We start from the raw sequence: 22,487 nt of genomic DNA on the forward strand, positions 1-22,487 counted from the left end.
TATGTGGAAAAGGTATCTGAATTAATTAAAAGAAGTAAATTGAGACTTCATCAATTAACAGGTATAGACCCAGCAAAGATTTTAGTCTTTTACTGCAGAAGAAATAAAGTTATGGGAAGACAATGAACCCTGGCAAAAGCCCTGTGCTGGTTTTTTGGGAGAAATTAATAGCAATTGTCCCAAAAGCGATAGACTTAACTTATAAAGAGAACTTCTTGGATTCTTCCCTGAACTGTACATGATGCACCAATAACTGGAGCCTGTACATTTTATACTGATGCAAATAATCAGAGAAGGCAGGTTACAAACCAGAAGAATTAAGTAAGGTGGAACAAAGCCCTTATAATTTTGTCCAGAAGGCAGAATTATATGCTGACACCTTTGCTGTCTCCAGGTAGACAGTGTCGAAGCAGACACGCAGTGGGTGACCGCTATAACACGCACATGCACACACACACACAGAGATACATGCACACACATACATGCGCACACAGCTCACACGACCGACCCACGTTGTGAGAGTCAATTAGGAGGGATTGAGTTAAATGTACGTTTGTCCGGATATCCTCAGAATGGGTATTGCCCAACACAACAAGGAAACTCCGGTTGCCTTTAATCCATGACTAGAGCAGAGGTGGTGTGATCCATTAGGAGAAATGTCTATTGTTTATTGTTCAGTACCAAAGGACAGCATCAAGCAGAAGGAAATCAGAGGGTATCATCATATAAAACCTTAGTATCATCTTTGTGTCTGTGCCTCTTGGGATGTGATACAAAATACATCTCTTCCTGGTGGGATGGGAAAAGATGCTGGTGAACGCTGTCAGCATGTGAGCATTTCTCACAGTAACCTGGATGAAACTGAACGCTTCCTTCAATCTTATATATTTTATAATTCAGATCACCAAAGCATCTGGCACAGGGTAAGAGAGACTTAGCTGAAATCCCATGGTCATAAACACCTTAAAATAACACAAATACAAAAACAGTAAAGCGTTGTTGAGTTTGAGATCATACAGTAAAGCGTTGTTGAGTTTGAGATCATAATTTTAGATTCAGTTAAAGAAAGAAACTCTGGGGGCTGGAGAGATGGCTCAGCGGTTAAGAGCACTGACTGTTCTTCCAGAGGACCCGGGTTCGATTCCCAGCACCCACATGGCAGCTCACAACTGTCTGAAAATGCAGTTCCATGAGATCTGACACCTTCACACCAACGAACATAATAAAGTTAAATAAAAAGTTAAAAAAAAAAAAAAGAAAGAAACTCTGGAGGCTGGGAGATGTCTCAGGCCACAAAGCCCCTCCTGCACAAGCGCCTGGTTGGGATCCCAGCACCCTTGTTAAAGCCAAGTCCAGTGGCACAGGACAGCTTGGGGGCAGCGGGAGGTGGGGTGGGGAAAGGGTAGGGGGAAGCAGTGGGGGAGGGGAGGCGTGCTGGCCAAATCAATGAGCTCTGTGAGAGAGATCCTATCTCAAACAATAACCAAATCAGATACCTGATGCTGACCTCTGGCCTGTGCACACACATGCACGTGCATGCCTACACACACATGAACACTTCCACAAGAACACATACACCATATGCACACACAAATGTACACCCCCCCCCAACAACAGCAACCATCAAAGAAAACGATAAAAATTACTTCTTTTTCTCTCGCATTTGAAGAACACACATTGTGTGATTTTCATTGTGAGGCATCCTGCACTGTTTCTGCAGCCTTCACCAGTCAACCTGCACCCAGGTAAACACGGGCACCAACGAGGCACTTCAGATCCTCCTTCATCACAGCCTTCTTCTCCCATGGGCCCCAAACTCACAAAGAGCCAAACATGAAGCATGGACGAACCGGGATGACCATGAAATGCGTGCTTGTGCTAGGCAGCAAGATGGACTTATCCTCACCCATCATACCTTGAAGACAGTCCAGACAGGGCTTTCTTGAGGATCTCAGGGGTCCTGTCTGAGGATGGTGGGATCTCAGGAACATCAGAATCTCCTCTGGCGTCGAGATCTCCATACCTGTCGTCAATATCTGTTTCCTAAAATTAAAAGGAAGAACTGTCTGCAAAGCATCCGTGCGTATGTTTATTCTGAGATGGGGCTAGGAGTGCCTTGGGGCTGGCCCGGAGCTGGCCTGCAGTTCATTGGGTCACCCTGTGGTTCTCAAACTCTGGCACTCCTGCCTTGGCTTACCAGTGCTGGGATCTAGGTGTGTATTATCAGTCCTGGGGCAAAGTGTTCTTTTAAACAGCGCTGCTTGCCAGCACATCCTCTCATTGCTCGGTGAGCCCACTAAGCTGTCCAGTCTAAGACAAAGGCACTATTAGCCTCCACTGAATGCCCAAGCACTGCCATAGTTTCTTGCTAAGTAAGCTTTATTATCTTTGGTAAAAATCCAAAAGAAAGGATTATCTTAAACAAAAGACAGAAGAACAGTTCAGATGACTCCTAAGTCAGGTGTTTGCTGACAGAACCAAGTATTTACTGTTTGCTTCTCAACTGGGAGGACAGGGCCATTTCTGTAGATTCTAACCAGCCATTCAGTCTGGTTTTCTTTGACTAATATCCCAGCATCAACATGAGGAAGGCTACTTGCTTAGGTGTAGCAATATGGATTTTAACACCCATCATTTTTACTGGATCCCAGGAAAGCCAGTAAAATGGACACTATATTTCTCCAGCATATGGACGTGATCAAAAGTGTTACTTCAGTTGTCAGATTAAACTTACTTGATATCTAAGCTAACTTCTAAGAGGGCACGTACGCAAGCACCGTGCGTGCTATAGGCCCTGGGAGCCCTGGGTCTCTAGGACAAAGACCACCCTAGAAGATTCAGGATAGGCTGGCCAAGGCATTTGTGAGAACAGTCATGGCATCCTACCCTTCTCCTAGCCCTCCAAGCCGCTGCAACCAACAGCCTTCAGGAAGGACTGTGATTCACAGATTTGAGGACCAGAGAGAGCAAGCTCAGGGGCAGGCACTGGGCAAACAGAGAGCTGGGAGACAACTCTGAGGAATCCAAGTTCGGCAAGTCTCATCACCATATTACCTGCACTTGATATGATGCTGAGGATGGGGTCAATTCAAACAAGCAGTAGGCTCTTAGGATTAAATCAAACCCTCCAACCCCTCGGGTGGCTTTCCAAATGAAACGTTAGCATTTAGGCAGAATTTTCAGACTTTACAAAACAAAAATCAAAGTTCAGCCTACCAAACATAGCTCTGATATAATGTCGTTTTCCTTCACGTGAAAAACATTTTTGCAATCCATATCCAAGTCCAGTGGACAGTGACAGACCTGGCTCATGCCTCATCTCCTGTGCGGGCCAGTTTTAACTGTCACTTGAACCAACCTGGACTGTGCATGCAAGGGAGGAATTATCTAGAGCGCATATGTATTTTTGCATCACAGCGATGGTACAGTGACTAAGACAGCACTCAAGTGTCTAAAAGTAAAAAAAGCTCGTCAGCAAGCACACTGCAGCATGGCGCATTTATCTCTCTCTGCTCTGTCTGTGTGTGTGGTGTAGCTAGCTGTCCAGGACCCCTGCCTTTGTGACTTCCCTGTCAGTGAGGAGCTTGAGAATTCCAAACTAAAGTAAACTCTTTCTCTTAGTAACACTGCCTGCTCTCAGGATTTTTTCCTCAAAGCAACAGAAATGCAACTGGAACACTGCCCTCCTTCCATGCTGCCGTGCTCTGGAACACTGCCTCCCCCTACACTGCCATGCTCTCAACACTGCCCTCCCCCCACACTGCCATGTTCTAGAACACTGCCCTCCCCCCACACTGCCATGCTCTAGAACACTGCCCTCCCCCACACTGCCATGCTCTCAACACTGCCCTCCCCCCACACTGCCATGTTCTAGAACACTGCCCTCCCCCCACACTGCCATGCTCTAGAACACTGCCCTCCCCCACACTGCCATGCTCTCAACACTGCCCTCCCCCCACACTGCCATGTTCTAGAACACTGCCCTCCCCTACACTGCCATGCTCTCAACACTGCCCTTCCCACACTGCCATGTTCTAGAACACTGCCCTTCCCACACTGCCATGCTCTCAACACTGCCCTTCCCCCACACTGCCATGCTCTAGAACACTGCCCTCCCCCCACACTGCCATGCTCTAGAACACTGCCCTTCCCCCACACTGTCATGCTCTCAACACTGCCCTCCCCCCACACTGCCATGCTCTAGAACACTGCCCTCCCCCACACTGCCATGCTCTAGAACACTACCCTCCCCCACACTGCCATGCTCTAGAACACTACCCTCCCCCACACTGCCATGCTCTAGAACACTACCCTCCCCCACACTGCCATGCTCTAGAACACTGCCCTCCCCCCACACTGCCATGCTCTCAACACTGCCCTCCCCCCACACTGCCATGCTCTAGAACACTGCCCTCCCCCCACACTGCCATGCTCTCAACACTGCCCTCCCCCCACACTGCCATGTTCTAGAACACTGCCCTTCCCCGATGCTGCCATGCTCTTAGTTATATTCCTCAAGTTCCGAGTTTTTTTTAATATTTATTTATGTATTTATTGTGTATACAATATTCTGTCTGTGTGTATGCCTGCAGGCCAGAAGAGGGCACCAGACCCCTTTACAGATGGTTGTGAGCCACCATGTGGTTGCTGGGAATTGAACTCAGGACATTTGGAAGAGCAGGCAATGCTCTTAACCTCTGAGCCATCTCTCCAGTCCCAAGTTCCGAGTTTTATCTTTCTTCCTTTAGAGAAACACAAATTAAAATTTAAGATTTAATTTTATTTGTTTAATTTCATCCTAAATAAAGACTAAAGTGTAATTCCCAAACACAGTATATTAGAACAGCATTACTCACACATCAGAACTGAATGGGTCCTCTGCCCCAAAGACAGTGGTTTCTAAAGGATGTCAGGTGAATGGACAAAGGATCACTTCACTGCACTGATGCATGCTGGGTAGATTCAAACAGTTTTGAAAAGCAAAGTCCCAGACGCCTTTTGCCAAGCCAATAGTTTATAGGTGGTTGTCAAAGTCTACATGGCTCTCCTTTATCTCTGTTCACCAGGGACCTGTACCTCCAGCTCCCAGTCTGCCATGGCCAGGAGTGTTTCCATGAAAAGCACCAGGGTACACAACAGAAACAACTGACCTGCCTCTCCCACCAAGCCTGCCTCTTGGCTTTCCTTCTGTTACCATCAGCCCTCCTGGGCATCACCCTCGTCCCCGTGCCTCAGCCTCCTCCTATCCTGCCTACTCTAACCTGCTGTGCACACTGCAGCCAAGGCCATTTTACAAAGCCACAAATCCATCTTACTGCTCTCTTGCCAAAAATCACCAGGATGAAGCCAAATCACTGAGTGCTGTTTTGGCTGTTTCTACGAGGGCACCCATGTCTTCCGGGCATCCTCCTTGTGCCCCACTTTTTAAAAAGCGTCCTCCCTCTTTCCTGCATGTAGACACTTATTCTCTGTAAATACAGGAATTACAGCCCTCTCTTGCCCACTTTGTTTCTAACCTCCCAGCCCATTCCTCAAGTCCTGCTCCTGCCGGGCCCTGGCCTGACCTCACCAGCAAGGCCACTCCTTTAGATCTCATCTTCTCTGACTCCCAGCTCCAGGTTAGCTACTCTTCAACTATGTCCCGAATTCACTTTAACACAGTGACCTGCCTGCTAGTCTGTATGTTACTAGTTCACACCCTTTGTGCAGGGAAAGTGTTGACCACAGGCAGCAATCCCGACTCTAAGGAGCGGCACTGAACAAACACAAGTCTGTTCACAAGAAAGTTCTCACCTGCTCTCGCTATAAGCAATCTTAGGTAACTCACCTGGCCTGGGACCTACCTTGTACTTAGGTAGAATGAGGACTATCATCCAACTACAAAGCCCAAATAAAAATTGTCTGCTTATGGCATCTGAGCTGAGTGAGTCTCCCTGATCACCTGCAAGTCTGGCTTCTACAGCAAAACTGATCTTAGAATGCGGAGCGAGATGCTTCCTAGATACTGATTCACTTATGATGCGTTCACCAAAGGAAATAATCACTTCCATTGCATAAGTGACAAAGTTTACACTGAAATGTCAAGCAAACCACTCACTCTGCCCAGCTCTAGATAGACTCCCAAACCACTCTGTGCACTAACGCTAAGCCTGCAGGCACCCTGACAGGAAACCTTAACAACAGAAGAGCCAACTTTGAAGGAATAAAGCCGAAGAACATCCACTGCTGTTTGCAGGAGTTCCTATAAGGCTCTGTCAGCAAGACCACATGGCACTGAGACAAAAGACAGAACCATCCCCAGAACAGGGTCCGGGAAGTGACCTTCACACACGTGCCCACCTCATTCTCAACTCTGAAACAGTGTTTAGGAAGGCCTGCTACAACTGCAGAAATGGGATCCTCACCCAGATATCGTGACACGTACAAAACCCAAGTCAAAGAATTTTTAAGATTTATTTATTATGTATACACACACCAGAAGAGGGCGCCAGATCTCATTATAGATGGTTGTGAGCCACCGTGTGGGTGCTGGAAGAGCAGCCAGTGCTCTTAACCTTAGCCCAGTAAAAGAATTTGTAAAATTCCATAAAGTCTCTGAGTTTGGATTAGGTCCTAAAGACTTTTCTTAAATATAACAAAAGCATGATCCATAAAAGAAAAAAGAAAACAAAATTTACTAAATTATTTTTGAAAGACACTGCTAAGAGAATCAGAAGACAAGCCAAAGAGTAGGAGGGCACCTGTCAATCACACAGCTGCTGATAGCCTGACAGCTAGGAGAAAACACTTGTCAATCACACAGCTAGGGATAGCTCTGACAGGTAAAATAGCTTCTAATGGTCTGACAGCTAGACTCTGACATAAAAGACTCTCAAAGTTCAATAAGAACAGTCAACAACCACAACCCATGAGCAAATATTTTAGCACTCTCCGCCAACGAAAACACACAGATGGCAAAGAAGCACAAGGGAAGATGCTCAACATTATTACTCATTAGGGAAATGAAAACCAAAACCTGCAAGTGAAACAGGCACAGGCACACCAACCAAGTTCCAGAGGCTGAGGAGGAGGGCACACTGCGAGTCTGAGGCCGGTCTGGGCAACAGAGACCCAAACAGACGCTCCTGCGCGTGCACACACGCGTGCGCGCGCACATACACACACACACACAGGTAAACACACTCACACACAGTATACACAAAGGTTACACACATATTCACACATGTATACACACACAAGTATATACACAGAAGTATACACACACGTATACACATACAAGTATATAACAGAAGTAAATATATACACTCACGCACATATACACACAAGCGCGCACGCGCACACACACACACACACACACAGCACATCAGTTGTTGGAAACTGTGAAGTTCTGTCCCTGTATGCTGCTGGTAGGACTGTTAAACAGGATAACTACTTCCAAAAACAGTCTGTGAGTTTCTTGGAAAATTAAATGCATAGTCTCCAGATGATCCAGCCATTGTATTCCACAGCCTTTTATCAAGAAATATGAAGCATATATCTATTGTATGTGGCTGTGCACATAAACCCATGGCAGCTGAATTGCTGTGGTGCCAAACAGGAGACAACCTAAAATCCCACTGTGAAACGGGCAGCCTGTCACTCACTCTCTATGTAAACCTACTGCGACATAGGCTGTGCGGGTGTGGCTATAAGGCAATAACCGCACTAAGGGATGGTGACAGAGGTGGAGGCAGCTGGCGGCCAGCCTGGGTGAAACGAGAAAATAAAGGGTGAGATGAAATGTGTACATGTGTACATGCCTGCATCCACTCCGTTTGTGCAGGATCCCACGACATGTGCACTTAACTTACAGTACTGGAAAGCACACCAATGGCCACAGGTTGGCGGGGACAACAAACAGGAGAAGACAACGATTCATTATTTTAATCATGGTGATGGTTACACTGGAAAAAATAGGTCAAAACTCATCAAACAGTAACTGTGATGGGTTACTTGTCTCCCCAACCTCCGGGTCACACCCTGCTAACCTCCAATGTGATAATACTGAGTGGTCACGGGTGGAGACTGCAGCCGGTGCCCTCACAGGACACAGACAGATGTTCCTGCTCCGCCATGCAAAGACAGCCAGTGCCATCTGAAATATGAAACAGCAACTTCCCCTGGGACCACAGCAGCCACAACCTCCATGTTGGACTTCCAGCCTCCAGAACTGTGAAAAATAAATCCCTGACGAGTCTGTTATAGCAACTTAAACTAACAGCACGCATTTTAAGTGTGTTCAATTTAGTGACGTCACTGGAGAGTTTGAAAAGAGGGGTCCAGAGACGCTAAGATTCTTCCCAACCGTGAACACTGGGTGATGAAGGATGTGGGCATTCACGATGTGAAGATGTTTTGTCACTGTGTGAGGGAGAAATACGGCAATGAAATCTGCCAAGTAGCCAACCTGGAGATGGGGAGGGCATCGGGACTGTCCAGGTGGGTCGCATATACCCCAGTGGAAGACAATGGAGGAAGGACCAGAGGAGACACGAGAGCAGAAGTTACTACAACTGGTTTTGAGGATGGAGGAAGGAGCCACAAGCTAATGAATGCAGGAAGACCGAGGATCGAGAGAGGGCAAGGAAATAGCAGTTCCCTTAAAAGCCTCAGGAAGCAGCAGGCCTGCTGACACCTTGAGTTCAGCCCGTGGGTCTCACTCATTTCAGAGAGCTGATTTCAAAACTCTAAGACAGTAGTCTGTGTTGTTTTAAGCCACTGTTGTGGCAATACTATACAGAATACTAAAAAGCACCCATAGTCCAATCTGCCACACCCAGACCCCTCCAGCAACCCGCCTTTCAGCCAGAGTTCTCCAGCCTCTTCACCTGCCAGAGTCCCACCCCCCAGGACTAAGCTTGCCCCTGAGGACTCTGTGTGCTGAGGGACTGGTGATGGCCCTCTGGGTGACAGACATGAAGGAGCCCAGCCTCCTGGGTGGCCACCCCACTACAGCCCTCGCCATCTGCTGTTTAAAATGCCATGGGCAGTAGTCACATGACAGTCCATCTCAAGCCCTGTTCTAGGACGTCCCTGCTCACTGCAACCTTTCCCCAGAGACAACACGTCATTCTTAAAATTACACTATGTCTAATGGTGTCGTTTATGTAAGTCCCAAGTCCCAAATTAGAACTAAAGATCCCTTAAGGGATAAAGGCATAGGATGACACCGAGAAGCTCAGACAGCTGATGGGTTTTACTCAAATGCTAATTACGATTGTGATAGTGAATGTGCGCTTTACCTGAGTTTTTATGAACGACATCACCACTTTCTCCCCACTACACTGTCTTACCCCATCAGAAAATAAAAACCCAATCAAACAACTAAGAATAACCACACCTACTCCCAGTCCTGCCCCACTAGGATCCTGATTTGGGGGTAGGAGAGCTCTGAAAGAAACATTGCGGACAATCAGAAAATGAGAATATAGACTTTTTTTAAAGATGGGTCTGTGTTGCCCAGACTGACCTTGTACTCCTGGACTTAGTGATCCTCCAGCTTCAACCTCCTAACTAGTTGGAAGTGTGAGTGTGTGCCATTGTAACCAGCTAAATAAGACTTGTTCATCTTTAAACCTGTAACAGTATTGTGGCTGTGTAGGCAAATGTCTGTAAGATACACATGCTTAGACAGGCATTCATCTCAGCACTCAGGAGGCAGAGGCACCAGGCTCCACATGCACACCATCCTAGACAGCTGCCAAAAGGCCTCACCTGACAGTAAGTGGATGAAGAAAACAAGAACAGCCAGGGAAGAGCCCAGGACTATCTCGTCTCCTCATCTGGATTTCTACATATTGAGGTGAAATGTTAGGTCCAAGATGAGCTTAATAAATATTGACTGCCCCACAGCGCCACCACGTATCTGAAACAGCCTACTGGAACAGGGAGATGGTGTGGCAGTGAGCCCTTATCTTAATGCAAACAGGTTCGGTGCCCCCTGGGCCAGGTAGACGATGGAGTGAGATGAGCTTCAGCACCTCACATCCAGCTCTCAGTCAGTCAACCAAGAGTCCTGCTGACACGCGAAAGGACTGCCAGCAGTCAGGAAGCAGCCTTTAGGCTCACAAAACCTCTGAGATAAACAGGATCCCCACAGAGCTCTGGACTCTCCCACTCTGTGCATTTCAATGTTATATTAAAACAAAGTTTAAGATCTTGGTAGTTCCGACAAACACGCAGACATAATTACTAGAAGAATACGTCTGACCCCTCTGTGGGGAAAAAAAAAGATCAAGACAACTAACGGCAGCACCAAGAACGGCAGCACCCCGTAAGAACGGCAGCACCCCGCAGGAACGGCAGCACCAAGAACGGCAGGACCCCGCAAGAACGGCAGCACCCCGCAAGAACGGCAGCACTCCGCAGGAACGGCAGCACCCCGCAGGAATGGCAGCACCCCGCAGGAACGGCAGCACCCCGCAGGAACGGCAGCACCCCGCAGGAACGGCAGCACCCCGCAGGAACGGCAGCACCCCGCAGGAACTGGCCCTGTCACCAGCACTGCCACATTCTGCGCTCCTGCAGTCTGAGCTCACGGTGTGTGTGTCAGAGCTCCCAGGGCCAGTTCCTGTGGTAATGAGGGCCTGGGGAATACTCAGCAAGGATGCCCCACAAATGTTGCCATGAAGAAACAGGAAGAGTCGGCGCTACTGATGCTGGTACATGATGCTTGTCAAAAGCATCCATGAGTGGTGACCACGGTAAGCTCCCCGAGAGCAGAGCGTCACTAATTAGTGAGGGAAGATGATCCTGAGAAAGAAGGAAGCAAAGAGGCACCAGGTTTGGCCAAAGTGCCAGTCGGCTCCACCTGGAGAAGCAACGGAAAGAAGCCTGAGCCGCTGCAGACCATCCCTTCGGATTACTTTACTACATAAAGAACTCTAGAGTGGAAAAAATAATAAAATTACCAAAATAACAAAATGCCACCTTTCCCTGGACATTTACAAATGCACACAATACTGACTGCTTGCATCAGGAAGTCCACTCTAGTGGGACAGGTGGTTTGTTAGAGGTAGCAGACACTATTCTCTGGGAATTTCTCAAAACAGTAAGATGAACTGCTTCAAGTCAAGACCCAAAGTGTAAAAGCTCACGCAGTAACACCTTTAGGCTGTTCTTTAGAAATCCCAAATATGAAAAAGACTTTAAGACCCAGTCCCACCCTCATCTACCCTCAGCTTCCTGACTACACACCTGTCCTAGAACAGCCTCTGTGGCATAGCTTATATTCCTGACGACATGTGCTCAGGAAGGCCCTTGTCCTCTGAGGGCCCCAAGAGGGAACTAAAGGACCCATCAGCTGATCCACAGGGAGTACTAACAGCCAGCTCAGTCCTTTCTGGCTATGTCCACAGTTCTGCACAGCTGTATTGTGACCGCTGCCCACCCTAACCAGGCCTCCACACTGAAAGGCACGCCTTAACCCGCGTCTCGGTTCTGCCACACCTGCTCTCCCACTGCAAAATGCCAACTGCTTTGCCGCTCGCTTGGCTATTACTCCAGACACATCGTGAAGAGCAAGTCCAAAAGAACTGGGCCCCTCACAGACATCAGATGCTCTGACTTATGGCTGACTTAGGCTGTGTGGATTTGCTGTGTAACGATCTGCACTGGGTTTGATAGATTAGCCACCTCCTGATCATTTAATGTCCTGGGCCTCAAAAAGGACACCACCAGTGTGTTAGCATAAACTAATTTGTTAGCGCTCACTGGTTCTGAGTCCCTGTTGGACTCAGAGAGTGGCAGGTCCAAGGCCAATACCTGATGTTCGCTCTTCTGTTTTTCAAAACGGTGCTGGACCTACCCCTCCATTTCTGCTTTTTCTTCTTCCTCACGGAAAAGCACTTGCGCCTCTTCCCTGGCACATGCATACTCCCCTGCACTCCAGGCTCACTCCCGCCCAGCGCTCAGGCCTACTCATCCATGTCAGCGCCTCATCTCTCGTTCATTTCTAAGAACACACCTCCTCTCCAACGAAAAACAATGTCTTCCCTTAGCCTCTTTTTTAATAAAAAAAATTCATACGATATATTTTGATCGTGCTTTCCCCTCCCTCCACTCCTCTCAGATCTCCCCACCTCGCTAATCACACAACTTTATGCTCTTTTCCTCTCCCTCAAAACAAAAAAAGCCAAATGAAACAAGAAGCCCACAAGAATACCAGAGTTCACTGTGTGTTGGCCAACTACTCCTGGGCACGGGTTCTGCCCTGGGGTGTGGCTGATGCACCACTGACTCTGCTGGAGGAAACTCATCTTCCCTTTGCACGGAGGTATCAGCTGTGGATAGTTTCCTGGGTAGGGGTAGGCGCCCCTGTCTGCTCCCCTTTCTCAGAGCTGGGGCCCCCATCTGGGCGGGACCTGCACATGCTGCCTCAGGCTCAGAACTCAGGCGAGTTCATCCGTGCATCAGGCCTGTCGTGAGTCACCCATCACCTCCGGCTCTTACAATCTTTCCACCTCCTCTTCAGCACGTCCTTGAGGGGACAGTCATCCTGAGGAGCAACAGTTGTCCTGAGGAGATGGTCGGTCCCCCAATCTTAACGCTGCCATTACACTGCCCCTTCCCAACAACAGCTACCAAGTGTGCTCCCCTCACCTTCCTAACAGAGAGCCTGGCTTCCACCAAGAGCTTTGGCTGAATTCTGTGTGTGCCTCGGCCTTTAGCCTAAAGCACTACTCAGGATACCTTCCGAGCAACCCCTCCTCTTTTGACACCCAGGACCCTTTATCTTGGTTACCCCTTACATCCCTAACTCTTTTCTGGTATGGACACTCTTCCGTTAGTCTCAACATAAGCACCGCCATCTTTTGAAAGATACATGCCTTCTCTACGCTGCAGGACATCGCTGCCCTAGACTGACTAGCCCATTAATTCCCCAGATAGCTCTGCAATCCTACCCTCCTCTTCAGGGTTCCTGACTAGTTCCAGCACTTTCCAGACCACTGCTCCAGAGCTATGCACGTCTCTACAGAAGTTCCCAGGGACAAGCTACCCATGGTGGTGTGCACACCTAACCCCATCACTGGGGAGGAGGGGGGAGAAAGACAAGAGGCTGGTAAGTTCCAGCTCAGCCTGGACTACACATGAAACACTACTTCAGAGGAAACCAGCAACCAAAACAACAACAAAAACCAAGTCCAGTAGCTTCCCAGAGTCCATGAACAGAGAGGAACATCAAAAGCTATAAGGCTCTCGAGTGCTCAACCCTACCTCCCAAACAGGCAGTTTATGCTCTGGGATTTCTAAACGAATTTCTGTGTTCTGTCCCTAGAATGCCGAGTCAAGCAGCAGCTCTGCATGCCTTTTGCCTAGAACACCCTGCCCTAACCGCTGTCCACCTGACTGGATTCCCAGGCATCCTTTCTTCCCACTTCAACCCTCGGGTGCTCTTTAAAGTTTCTCCTACAGTGTCCAGACGATAGTTCATTCAGACCTTCCAGGGCTAACAAGGCCTTCATGGCTGCCTACTGAATCTAACCCACACAAGGCTCCAGGGTGGGGACTGGGCTGAAGGGGTCCTTGTCCTCTGCCAAGTACTACTCCACCATTACAAGTCCTGTAACATTCCCCTGGAGGTAAGAAGCACTTTTCCCACACGTTAATTCTCCAAACACAGAGCCTTCTCTAGGCAGAAGTCTCAGGGTCCTGAACAATGGAAATGTCACATTAACACCAATATAAAGGCTAAAAAAGGGCAAAGCATGGGGTGCAGTTTAATAGCAGGCTATAAAGCACCTCCTCTACTTCTTACATTAAACTCAAAGGGATTTTTTTCTTCTTGTTCTTTACTGGCTCTTGAACAGAACAGCACTTAAAAGAGTTTCGATGGACCAAATATTAACCAGCCTCCAACGGGCAACTGATTTAAAAATAGCCCTTGACCTGGAAATATAGGTGTGTTCAAATACACACCCTGATAAGAAAGGACAGAAGATACAGCTCAACGCCTCAAAGCCTGGCAAGTCAAGGGCCCCTTGAGAGAACACTCCAGAAGTATAAGAATATTTCAGCCGTTTGACCAAGTTCACCCTCATCTAAGAAATCACCACAAGATGAGTTACAGACGGACGCATTTCATCTTGGAAAACCACGTCCGCCAAAATATGTACCAATGGCAGCTAACAACACAGCATATTATAAACAAACACACAAGCCAGTGGGGTAAACAAGTCACCAAAGGGGGATGACGAGTCTAATGAGGCAAATGATACCACAGAAGCCGTTTCTGTTTTAAATACATTCTGGTGCTTACAATGTAAGTAAATCCACTCAAGAGCTATTTTACGCACTGTTTCACGTTTTCAGGACACGTTTTGTCTTAATAAAAGCTCACTAGCTTTCTCTAGTTAGGGAAGTCAACATGAGGAGGCTGGTATTTCCTTAATTCCAAAGGATAGCAGTGCTAAAACAAAATCCCAACCTAATTAATTCTATTCTGGGTCTAGTTCCTAAGGCAGTTTCCACAAAAGGCTGTTCTTAGCCCCACCGTCTCCAGCTTCCAACCTTGCACAGCTAGAAGATGTATCCTATTTCCCAGACTCTCGTTTGAGCCTCATGCCTATCACCAGTATGGAAGACGCTGTCAACTCACCGAGTCCAAAGTTTTGGTCCTAAGATCACCAGCGTGTTTATTGCTTCCGTGTTTTCCTGGCACAGATTTGTACCTCAAGCTCCATCGAGTTCATTAACATAAGCTTTTGGAAGAACAATCAAGCTGCCCCAGTGTTAGAACAACACAGAGGTGGGGCAATTGCAATTAGGTTTCGGTCACAAAAATCAGTGGGCTTGCAAGACCTTGGGCCATCTTAAGACAACTAGAGAGCAGTCTTTCTGTTTTGAGACTGGGGCCAGGGTCAAGCTTACTACAAAGTGGAAATTATTATTTTTTTTTTGCCTCCACCTTTCCCTATTCCCTGGTGCTGGGATTATGAGCAAACACCACCACACCATCGTCCACAAAGGAATTCAAAGGATGATTCAAAAGTTTTGAGTTTCTCAAGCAAAGTGGAATTCTGTAAACATAGCTTTTATAGTTAAGGTATTCTCTGGCCCAGTTTCCCAATCTACCTATTTCACACGGCCATAAAACTGCATGTTTTTTTTTTCTCCAAAAGTTCTTACTGGCACCAGCTTATTAGGAAAACACCTAAACTCCTGACTAGCTTTAACTTTAACAGTGGTACTACACCTGCAAGTCTTTAAGTATGAAGCAAGGTTAATCTATTCTAAGGTGGGGTATGTATGTGCCAAGTCTGGAATTAGCCTGTTCGGTTAAAGGGAAACCGCTGGTGGGGACAACTGCCCCGTGTGAGATGCTCTCACGTGTTCCCCATGAACGACAGACTCAAACCCTCCGAAATCTTATCAGCCCGGAAAAAAGAACAGAGAAACGAAAGCGCAGCTTGGAGCAGCTCCAGAGCCGGTCTGCGTCAGGCTCCAATGACAGCCTAGAACCCAAGGTGCCCGTCTTAAGTTTACTCCCAACTTTGTCGCCCTACCAAGGAGAGGCGAGGGAGTAGACTGCCGGAGCGCCCGCGGTGACGGGTTCCATCCTGGCCCCTGAGCGGGGTTAGGGTGCGGGATGGGGGAAGAATCTACAGTGCACAGGTTCAAGTGCGGCAGCCCTGGCCTCGCACGCCCCGGGGAACACGCAGGACCCCCGCGGCCGGCACGCCCGCTCTGGGGGCGCGGCCCGGGCCCCGCCTCATTCTCTCTGACTCTCTCACTCACTTTGTCGCTGGTGCTCTCGGTTTCGTGGTCGCCGCCGGCCGCCTCTCCCTCGCGGGGTGGCGGTGTCCCCGCTCCCCCGGGACCGGGGCAGCCCCCGCGGTGCCGCAGCTCCAGCATGTCCCGCTCCCGCGTCGCTGGCTGGGCTGGCGTCGTCTAGCGCCCCGCCACCGCGGAGCCGCGCCGGGTCACCCCCAGAACGGCATCAACGAGCGAGCGCTCGAGGCCGCCGGCAGGGGGTGCGGGCAGGCGCGGGCGGGCGGGGACGCGGCGGCGCCGTTGCCAGGTGCGCGGCTCCACGCACTGGCCCCAGAGGGCGGAGGAGCGGGAGGGAGGCCGGCCCTCCCTCGCGCCTCGCGACCGCGCCACACGGCTCGCCCGCCCGCCCCACCTTCCCGCCGCTGAGCTCCCGCAGCACGGTCACGCGCCGCCGGCAGGCCCCGCCCCGCCCGCCCCTCCGCGCTGCACTGCGGTGCCCCGGGCCACGCCCCCGGGTGATGACGTCACCGCCCGGGCCCGAGCCCAGGTGGGGGCTCGGAAAGGTGCGCGCCGGGCCGTGGAGGTGGGAGACCTGGAGGCGAACCCGCGCGACGGGGAAGCCCTCGACGGCGCAGGGGCGTTAGAGCGAGCTCAGCCGGCTCCTTCAAGGGACTCGGCCCAGCTTGACGCGCCGCGGCGCGGCGGAGCTTCGCAGGCGTCCCCAAGCAGAAACTTGCTCGGCAGGACAGACCCGTTGGCTCCGCGTTCCAGATTTGCCTCCGCGGTGCCTGGGGATGAGTTGGCCAATAGTTTAAATCTCGTACCAGGTTCTGCACTGGGAAAACTCGGGCTTTTGATTTTGACTCTCACAACATGTTCTACCGTGGATTCCACAGAGAACCTTGGATGCCTTAGAGCGCCACCGCCAACCGTGTCTCTCCGAAAGACAAGGACCTTGGGACGCTAAAACTGGAGCGGGACGGACACATAATCTGCGTTAATTCCCTTCTAAATCCTGTTAGCAGGTTCTTAGTGTTCTTCACATGCATTTGCTAGCTGGTCCTTAAAGGCTAACGTGACACGTATTCCACAAACCAGGCAGAGGAGCGCCTTTAATGTAATAAATCAACAAATTCTCGGGTCATTACTGACAAAGTAAAAACAAGTAATATGTTGTTCTTACACTCTAATAACTAGTCAGGAAAACTCAAACATCAGATTAAGACACAATGAGAAACAGCAGATCTTTAAAGCTGTCAAGTTCAGTTAGGGATGCCAGCTTCATTTCCCAAAAGTGTAGAGGAATTATAATTTGTTCTTTGTAAGCAGAGTAGCAAAAAATAATGAAGACGGGCCTGAGAGTGCTCAGCGGACTCTGAGACACTGGAAGCCACACCTAGGACTCAACTCCAATCCCCAAGCCCTGCATACATGGGGGATTCCAGAAAGCTGTCCACTGATCGCTACATTTATGATAAATATCACTGAAAACTAATGGAAGACAAGAGTAAGTCCTACGCGTGATTGTGTGTGTGTGTGTTGTTTTGGTTTGGGGTTTGTTTGTTGGTTTGTTTGTTTGGGTAAAGAATAAAAGACTTCAAGTGATTAGGTTAGTTCTACATTTTTGGAGGGCCAGGGATAAAGCACTTTCTGATGGGAAGGTAAAGTAATCCTTTCCACAGAAGAGGCCACAGAAGGCTGTCGATCCCACCCGGCAGATCTGTAAAATGAATAGTAAGGAGGCTGGCCTCCTGACCCCTCCTAGCCCTTACAGACGCTAGCCTTTCCTTCCCCTGGCACAAGGAGGTGGCTCAACAATTCTCTTTCCCTCCAGCAGTCAACCCCTTCTTCCTTCCTTTCTTTCCCCTTTGCGGTAGGGGGAGTAGAACTAAGAGGGATGAGAGAAGACAGTGAACGTAACAGAGTGCTTCTCTGCTCAGGGAAGCCAGCCAGACAATGTCCGTCATCACAGTACTCCCGCCCTTCTCTAAGTTCTGCCGCTCTCTGTGTTTCAGCTGACATGGTAATTTATTTCTGTCTTCATTATAGTTATTGACTCTAGTTGAATGATCGATGGAACCACAGACTAAGATCTTGCCCCAGAGCCAGCCCTTACCCTCAGTCAGCAGCGTTTGTTGAAGAAGGTGAATGGGAAGCAAATGGATAGAGATACATGGCTTGATAGGAAGTTACTTGGTGTTCATGTTTTGTCTTTAATGTTTTGACTTATGCAGTGTGACCGCTGTTCTTGGTTGTCAACTTGACTATATCTGGAACTAAAACCCTGTGAGGTATTTTTCTTGGTTGGAAGACCCACCTAAATCTGGGCCACACCTGCCTGTGGCAGCCAGAACCTGGAAGGAGGAAGTTCTTGACATTTTCTTGCTTGCCCTTGCTCTTGCTGGCAAGGTCATTCCTTCACTGTTATTAGAGCCTTCTTTGGAATCCCCGAGTGTACTGAAGACCAGCTGAGACATCCAGTCATCTTGGGCTGAACAAGTATTCTTGGACTTCACATCAGAAGACAGTCATTGTTGGAATACTCAGAATACAACCTGCAAGCCACTCTAATAAATCACATAGATGATAGATGATAGATAGATAGATAGATAGATAGATAGATAGATAGATAGATAGATAGATAGATAAGGTAGGTGATAGTTAGCTAGTAGGTAGATGATAGACAGATAGATGGACTGTGTCCGGGCTGTCTCTCTAGAGAACTCTAATTGATACACATGCGTATCCACATTTCTTCATGCTTCACTTCACCTTTAAAAGAGATTAAGTTTAACATGTATTCAAAGAAGTTCCAGTAATATTTTATATTTTAATTAAGATATATTACAATATATTCGATGATAGCTGGCTTTATTGCACTTAACATTTGCAGACTTTATTCAAGGCCCTTTTTCTTTCCTTTTTTTTTCTCTTTCACTTTTCTCCACCTTTGTGTTTGTGTTCTATGGTACAAAATCTGACATGTAAGGATTCCCAAGCCTCCGCTGTCACTACAGTTTGACCTGCTGAAGGGCCTCCAGGAGTCCCAGAGTGTGTGGGAGACACTGGGTCAAGAGACTCCTGGCTAATTTGAAGAGTTTCCATGGCAGTGGTCCTGGAACTGCTTAGCTCTTACCAAGGGAGTGGCTGGGTAGTGTGAGAGCATGCAGTGATGATGTTATTTTTATGGTGTCTATTTTAGCTTGGGTTTTAATTTTTCCCATTGCCTGCAATAATAGGAACAGAATATGCAGAGACCTGCTACTGCTCCTCCAAGAACTGCGTCCTGAGGTTTCAAGACTGAGTAAAGTCTCCCTCTTAGGTGAGAATTTGAGCTGCTTCCCACATCCTTGGCTGTGTTATTCCCAGATCACAGAGTCGCCCGAAAACCAACCAGGAGACCGAGCCCTGTATAAAAGCAAAGAGCCTTTCTTACACAAATTTGCAAACTCGGTCTCTTCGCGTGTCCAATGTATTACAGTGATCAGTTAGAGTTGGGTTTTTATAAGTAGCAAAGGTGGGGGTGAGAGGATTTCTAAGGTTTAGGACTCCTGATTGGCTGACAGAGGATTTCTAAGGTTTAGGACTCCTGATTGGCTGACACGTGTCTAGGGGTGTCCTGGTGAAAAGCAATGGGTGTGTACTGGCAGGTGATCCTATCTACAATGGTTGGAATGAACCTTAGGAATTTCCTTAGGTTGGTTTGTTCCTGGGTGTTACCTGAGTAGTCTCAGTTTGTGGTCTTCATAGCCTCAGGGTGAACTACTGAGACTCAGGCCTCTATGGAGCTTGTCATGCTGGGCCCTACAGGCTTCACCTCCCAGCTCGCCAAGCAAAGGAGAACTCTGCCTCGCCAAGGGTTTCTGGTTGCCTGGATACCCTTCCTATAGCTTTTGTGGCCTGACCTACCTTCTCTGCTACCTCTTCCAGCTCTTTATATAAATAAGTTGGAGGTAATCATTTCTGATTTAAGGGGAAAGAGAAGTGAAATAACAAAATAGATGGCTAAAAAAGCCACGAGGAATCGAATGATTAGCTATTTACCTAAAAATAATACATGTAATTCAGTGCAGATAATATTTTTTTTTTTTTTGGTTTTTCAAGACAGGGTTTCTCTGTGGTTTTGGAGCCTGTCCTGGAACTAGCTCTTGTAGACCAGGCTGGTCTCGAACTCACAGAGATCCGCCTGCCTCTGCCTCCCGAGTGCTGGGATTAAAGGCGTGCGCCACCACCGCCCGGCCTGCAGATAGTAATTTTAATGAACTTTCCCCAGCTAGGCTGACAATGCTCCTTCCAAGAACCAAAGTCCACTGCAGTGGTTTGAATAAGAATGGCCCCCATCAGCTCATAGATTTGAATGCTTGCTCACCAGGGAGTGGTAGTTTTTGAAAGGTTTAGGAGGTCTGGCCTTGTTGGAAGAAGTACGTCTCTGGGGGGTGGGCTTAGTGGTTTCAAGGACCCAAGCCAGACCCAGTGGCTCTCTCTTCTTCCTGATGCCTATGGATCTAGATGTAGAACTCTTAGCTACTTGCTCCTGCACCATGTCTGCCTGTGGACCACCATGCTTCCCACCATGATGATAATGGATTTAACCTGTGAAACAGCAAGCAAGCCCCAGTTAAATTCTTCCTCTTATAAGGGTGGCTGTGGTTATGACACCTCTTCACAGCAATAGAATATTGAATAAGACAAATGACTGAACAAAACCCCAATACCTGACAAGAGAAGCCCTTTTCTGAGTCAGTGGCCAGGGCTAAGAGACTCCCAAATATAAGGTCAATCCCTGTTGCCCTAGGTTACCCCCTAAAGGTGGAAAGTAAGTCCCTATTGCTGAAGACACCATGCACTTCAGAAACAGGACCTAAAGACCCCTGAGCAACTGACAAGGATGCCCCCTCCAGGAAACTAGCTTTTATGGTATCAGAAGGCACCATGCAAGCTTCCAGAGAAGAGAAGCAACCAACAGTCCCACCCAGCTATGACACCTATGAACTACATCAGTAACTACCCTACCGGTGCAATAGTGGTACACATTACTTGTTGATAACCAACTACCCTCTAATTGGACTTAAGACCCATACAACAAGAGAGATTTCATGCCGAGCACTGAAAACCTACGTAATTAACCAGTGCTAGTAAAACCATGGTTATTGGAGGAGAGTCTACAACCAGAATAATCCCTAGCAGTAACCTAGAAACATTTGACCTTATATGCACGTGTAGTCTTCTCCCCTCATCAAGTATATGTCTTTTTGCATCAGAAAGAGACCAATCCAGAAAACCACAAGCAGTCAGTATGGAGAGCTGTGGAGCCTAGTCCCAGCAGACACATCTGTGAAACATTCCTGCACCTAAGCTCAGGGAACATGGTGGAAAATGGGCACAGAAAGACGGTAAAGAGCAGAGGCTCAGGGAGTTTGTCATGAGGGTCTGTCTTCCAGTAACATAGGAAGCTATGGCTGTAAAAGTTTACCAACATGACTGCTGAAATGTGAGCTAACCAAGGAGAATATCAACGAGCATGCCAAAGCGCCCAGGAAAAAGCCCATGAGGCCTCGATCCTACCGGAAGAACTAACTACAGACAACTGAATAAAGCTGGGAGCAGACGAGGTGGTGGTCCTCTTTATGCGTTTAGAGCCCAGCAGCCCTGGAAACAAACACACAAGTAACATTATATGGACTGTACAGGTTATGTTTAGGAATATTTATGCATATACAAATACATATATGGATGTAATAATAATTAGGTTTTTTTAATTTTTATTTTCAAGACAGGGTTTCTCCGTAGCTTTTTGGTTCCTGTCCTGGAACTAGCTCTTGTAGACCAGGCTGGCCTCGAACTCACAGAGATCCGCCTGCCTCTGCCTCCCGAGTGCTGGGATTAAAGGCGTGCGCCACCACCGCCTGGCTAATAATTAGTTTTTTAAAAGGCCATGAATTTGAAGGAGAGAAGGAAGGATATATGGAAGGGTTTGGAGGGAGGAAAGGGAAGGAGAAATATTATGATTAAAATAAAATCTCAAAAATAAAAAGGTAAAGTAAAATAAATTAGTAAAAAAGAACAAAAACAGGGTTTCTAAATTAAACCAATCAATGAGGCATCTTATGGGGAAAGTCTTGAAAGATAATTGTCATTCACAACACTCTTATTTTTAAACTGTGCAGGAAAACAATGCTGAGGCCTGTGATGTTACAGTGAGAGAGACCGGAGGGAATGCAATGGGGTGGTAGAAACCTGGGGTTCATGCGCCAATAGTCCTGAGTTGGGGGTCATGTCTCTATTTACCATCTTCAAGCTCTCACCCAACTCACCTGCGCCTTCATCAGACGTGGCTGAAGCCACATCCTAACTGACAGGTTTAAAGTCTCTTTATCAGATGTGGATGAAGCCACGCCCTAACTGACAGGTCTAAAGTCTCTTCAGGTAACACTTCACACAGAACTCTCACACACATCCTTTCACTTGTTCTACTTCACCTATAAGAAATGGCAAATATTATCATTATTCCCATTTTACAAGAAAAAAGTCAGGAAATTCAGAACGATGGGTTTCTAAAGGAAGTTTTGTGTTGAAACCTAAGTGGGTGGGGGATGGGAGAGTGTATGTCTTGGTTTTGTTGTTGTTGCTGTCTTGAGTAATTCTCTAGGAAGCCCAGGCTGACCTTGAACTCACTACAGAGCCCAGGCTAGCCAGAAAGCCTCGGTCTCCACCCTCAGCCTCCCTCAGCTGGAGTC

General features: G+C 48.0%; 1 protein-coding gene across 1 annotated transcript in view; it reads right to left on the reverse strand.

The window, feature by feature from the left end:
- The window catches only part of Cds1 (CDP-diacylglycerol synthase 1), a 69,394-nt gene extending 53,365 nt beyond the window's left edge, over nucleotides 1-16,029 (reverse strand). The window contains exons 1-2 of the mRNA XM_075943051.1: nucleotides 15,775-16,029; nucleotides 1,916-2,043 (exon numbers count right to left, since the gene is read on the reverse strand). Coding sequence (XP_075799166.1) covers nucleotides 1,916-2,043; nucleotides 15,775-15,891 — 245 coding nt within the window. The 5' untranslated portion in view covers nucleotides 15,892-16,029. The remainder of the gene's footprint in view (nucleotides 1-1,915; nucleotides 2,044-15,774) is intronic.
- Between the last annotated feature and the right edge of the window lie 6,458 nt (nucleotides 16,030-22,487).

This window comes from Microtus pennsylvanicus, chromosome 12 (genome assembly GCF_037038515.1).
Source record: "Microtus pennsylvanicus isolate mMicPen1 chromosome 12, mMicPen1.hap1, whole genome shotgun sequence".
NCBI lineage: Eukaryota > Metazoa > Chordata > Mammalia > Rodentia > Cricetidae > Microtus > Microtus pennsylvanicus.